The 3,960-nt window shown below is 38.5% G+C and overlaps 1 protein-coding gene across 1 annotated transcript; it reads right to left on the bottom strand.

Annotated features, from left to right (window-relative positions):
• Nucleotides 1–445: 445 nt before the first annotated feature.
• LOC146163295 (uncharacterized) lies at nt 446–3,306 on the bottom strand. The gene is made up of 4 exons (XM_083383104.1): nt 2,847–3,306; nt 2,164–2,266; nt 1,649–1,764; nt 446–652 (listed from the first exon to the last, which is right to left on the bottom strand). Exons 1-4 carry the CDS (start codon nt 3,304–3,306, stop codon nt 567–569), a joined length of 765 nt encoding a protein of 254 aa, XP_083239230.1. The 3' UTR covers nt 446–566.
• Nucleotides 3,307–3,960: the final 654 nt, after the last annotated feature.

Genomic DNA, 3,960 nt, shown 5'->3' with positions numbered 1-3,960 from the left:
TATTCGAGGCTTGAACGCGCAGAATGGCATTTGCTTATTATTTCGCCGTGCAGTAACCTTTAAACTTTTCACAATCTAAAATATAAAAGATTAAGAACCACTGATCTCAAGAACGGTCAGCTTTGTTGCGAAATTGTGTCACAAAGCTCGCGACTGTTTCTTGCCTTCCTAGTAGGGATGTCCGATTATATCGGATGGAAGCCGATACCCTATGTCAAGTGAGTATCGGTAATCGTCCGATACTATATAGGCTGGTATCGGTGACGATTTGATAGGAATTTCAGGCATGATTTGCGATCAATCGCAGAAATTTCTATCTTAAAAAGTAAATTTGATAAAAAAATGGTAGGGGACCTGTAACAAAAATAGAAACAACTAAACTTCTCAACGCTAAAGCAAAATGGCTTTCAACGTTATACGTTTTTATGATTTGCTTGTTTGAAAATAGTAATGACGTCATTAGGTATTGGATCGGATCGCGATAATTTTTGTCCAAAATATCGGGTGTCGGTATCGGAATAAATGATCGAGTATCGGACATCCGTATTCCCCAGTATGTTGACGTTCTACACGCAGTTGTTGTAGGTGTCCTCTATGACCAAGTTCTCTTGCCCGCGCAGTTGGTCGACTTGATTCGCCCTCACATATCCACCTGAATGAAAGTAAAAACGTTACCAAACGAACGCAAATGACAGAAATGGGAAAAAGCGGTACTTTAGTGGTAGATCGTCTTACAACCTAGAAAATTACTGTTAAAATAACCGACGCCTTTGGGCGAAAACCATTTGACCAAAATAGGCTTAGACATAGGGGAGAAGTGGGACCACTGCACCAGTCCTGTAATTTGTCCCCTAAACAATGTTTAAAAAAATTTAACACATTTATTACTATATATAATCAATATTTTTTCAAAACGTGTATCATCTGTTTCTTGTCCTCTATTATAATCATAACACAGATTTGAATTTTTTGTATTTATGTTGTTAAAAAAGGCAAAAAAATACAGTTTGGGAGGGACATGGTCACGTGCCTCCCCCCTGGGTCCGCCACTGGCTGAAATAACTTTACCTACTTCCGCATACTTTAAATTACACCAATCTGAGCAAGTGAGAAGCTATTCTTGCTACTCGACTCGCATTTAAACCTGCAGCTGTTTGCTTTGAACATTTCCAGTAACAGATCAAAATTTATAATTGTATATATGTATTGCTGAAGCAGGTACGGTACTCTTAATATATTTTTAAAAATAAAGCTATTTTAATGCAGTTTAACTGATAAAAAATAGGAATGTGAACTGAAAATACTGCTTTTGAATGTCTCGTATAGTTAGTGCACCAGATGCTTTCAGGAAATCTAGCCGAAAATAGTCAGCCTATTAAGAAAACGCAGCTAGCCAGATGTGAGATTCGAATTTCTAATCTCTGCCGTGTGATTTTAAAAGGGTAAGGTCACAGAAAAACATAAAAAATGGTTTAGTTGTTTCAAAACAAATCTAATTTTTCTTACACTTTTCTTTCTTATAGTGTGACTTCTAGTTCAAAGCTTGGGAAACACAAAATTAGTAAAACAGCAACTCCGCTGTTAAGATTTTCGTTGAAAGTGTTTGCTTGGGTTCGAGAGAGAGGCCAGTCGTGCTGGAATCACCCACCTTCTTTCTCAATGTCCTCATCATCTTCCGTCTTCTTTCGTCGAAACGACTTCGCCATTGAAATGCCATTGTCTTGGGTTTCGGGATTGCTTTTCGGCGAGAAAGATCTTGGTGAGCTGGCGGTTTAATAGAACAAAAGTTACCAACAACTAAATTCACGCCGTTTAGATCTAGGCATTTTTCAGTTTTGTTAACGACAGCATTCAGCTCGTGGTTTGCTAGCCGGGCCCAGTGGTCTCTTAGAAATACTCAGTGTTGTATACAAATCATTTTTTTCGTAATAATCAGGTCGTTTGAAAAATAACTTTGTTAAAAGTCAAGTCATGTCATGTTCAACAAATAGCAAGTTTAAATCTAAGTCATTGTTAAATCAAGGCAATTCTAAATCCAAGTCGCAGTATTTGGCATTGGGATATTACTTCATTCATCACCCCTATCGCCTTTCTAGGCCCCCATTCTTATGACATTGCCCCACTAATTGCCCAATTGCCCCGTTTAGTGTCCTGGGTATTTACCTGCGCAACTTGCACAGCAACGCAACGTTGACACAAATCGACAAGAAGAGTAAAGTTGAGACGGTGGCCACCACTGCAACCGGGTATTCACCAGAACTGGAACCTTTATACAAAATAATAACCAAATGTAAGTGTTCAGCAAATGTGTATTTACTATGTTTATATGCCACAACTACTTTCTTGTCAATGTTATCCTTCAACAATCTTTATCTTAATAAACGTTCAGACTGCCTGGTCATAACAGCGTAGATTATATAAAAATATGCACCCTTTTATCAGATATTATAAATATATCCGTTTGTTGTGCTTTGTGTTAAACACTTTAGGTAAAGCAGTGCTATAGGAATGTACAAGCTATAAGATCACTTTATGTACAACAGTGCTACGCCATTTGGCACAGCACTTATACGTCAGTGGTCGTCAGTGGTATTACAGGGCGCCTTAATGAAATATTTTTTCAATTACATAGAGTTAAAGTTGGCATAAAATATAGTTCGACAGGCTCTCAGAACCACATTTGGCACGTGAGCCTTTCCAAGCTGAGCCAATTCAAAAATTCTTTGTCACACCAACTTTTAAACTAAAGTGCATAAACCTACGGCTATCACGCGGCCCACAACTAAATAAAAACACTAAACTATATAAAAGTAACCCGCGGCCCACTAAAAATGGCTCTGCGATACCTGTACCGGCTGTTAATGTTGAAATTGCTTCAGAAGTTGCAGTGGATTTTGCTGCTTGGTTAGTTGTGGGCGTGGCAGGAAGTTCTGGAGAATTGACACTTTGGTTGTTTTTCGATGTGGTTGCACTTTCTGGGGAGGGCATCGACTGGCTCGGAGTAGGTGTAATGGAACCCCCTTCGGTTGTTTTGGTTTGTATGTTTGTAGAACTAGCGGTAGTTTGTATTGTTAGTTCAGGCATCGTAGAACCCACTGTGTTTGATTTTTGTGCTGTTGTCGTAAAACTTGAAGGAGGTGGTATTGTTAGGTTGGTTGCATGTGTTGAAGCAGTTGTAGTGGATACTTCGCTTGTCGTCAACAAGCTAGAACTTGTCTTGTCTGTAGCTGCTTGCGAGTTCATTGGTGTTGTCTTCAACGAGTTGGTAGTTACTTCTGATGTGGAGTCTGTCACTGCTGAAGTCATTGGTTCTGAATCTATTGGTTCCGACATCATAACAGTAATAGAAGGAGAAACTGCGGGTGACATTAACACCAAGCACAATATCGCGGATGCTTTCATGGCTAACATTTTATTAACTAAAACCGGATTATAATCTATAGAAATCTTAGATACTGTGTTGGGTGAAACTAAATGTAATGGATCCAGCAAATATATTTTTTACTCTGATTGACTATCCGGAATTGTAGAATTCTAATAAAAACAACGAAGTTTTAAATGGTTTCTTGACCATTTTAGAATAGCATTTGAATTGAACAAAGTGTTAAACGTTATGGTGTAACAATTACAACACTTTTAGAAACAATATAGCCTATTTACTATTTTTTTATATAATCGCTTTCCGCCAGAACTTGCCAAACAATTACTCCAGTAATGTGGGTTAACGTAATATGTGAACAATCTTTCAAAATTGTGTGTGCAAAGACTTTTTACCCGAATCAGTTGGCCTTCTTAGGATTGTAAAGTGCAGTCAAGACAAGGCTAAAAAGCAACTGTCCTGCGGTGAGGTTTGAACTTACGATCTTAGTCCTACTATAAGTATGTCGTAGTGTTTAGCTAGATCAGGGGCCGGCAATCTTTTTCTGGTCTCGGACCAAAACCAAACTCAGAAAGATCTCT

Source organism: Ascidiella aspersa, chromosome 2 (assembly GCF_963924565.1).
Source record: "Ascidiella aspersa chromosome 2, kaAscAspe10.2, whole genome shotgun sequence".
Classification (NCBI taxonomy): domain Eukaryota; kingdom Metazoa; phylum Chordata; class Ascidiacea; order Phlebobranchia; family Ascidiidae; genus Ascidiella; species Ascidiella aspersa.
Note: the sequence above shows the minus strand (reverse complement) of the source record. Positions and strands in the feature narration are given on the sequence as shown.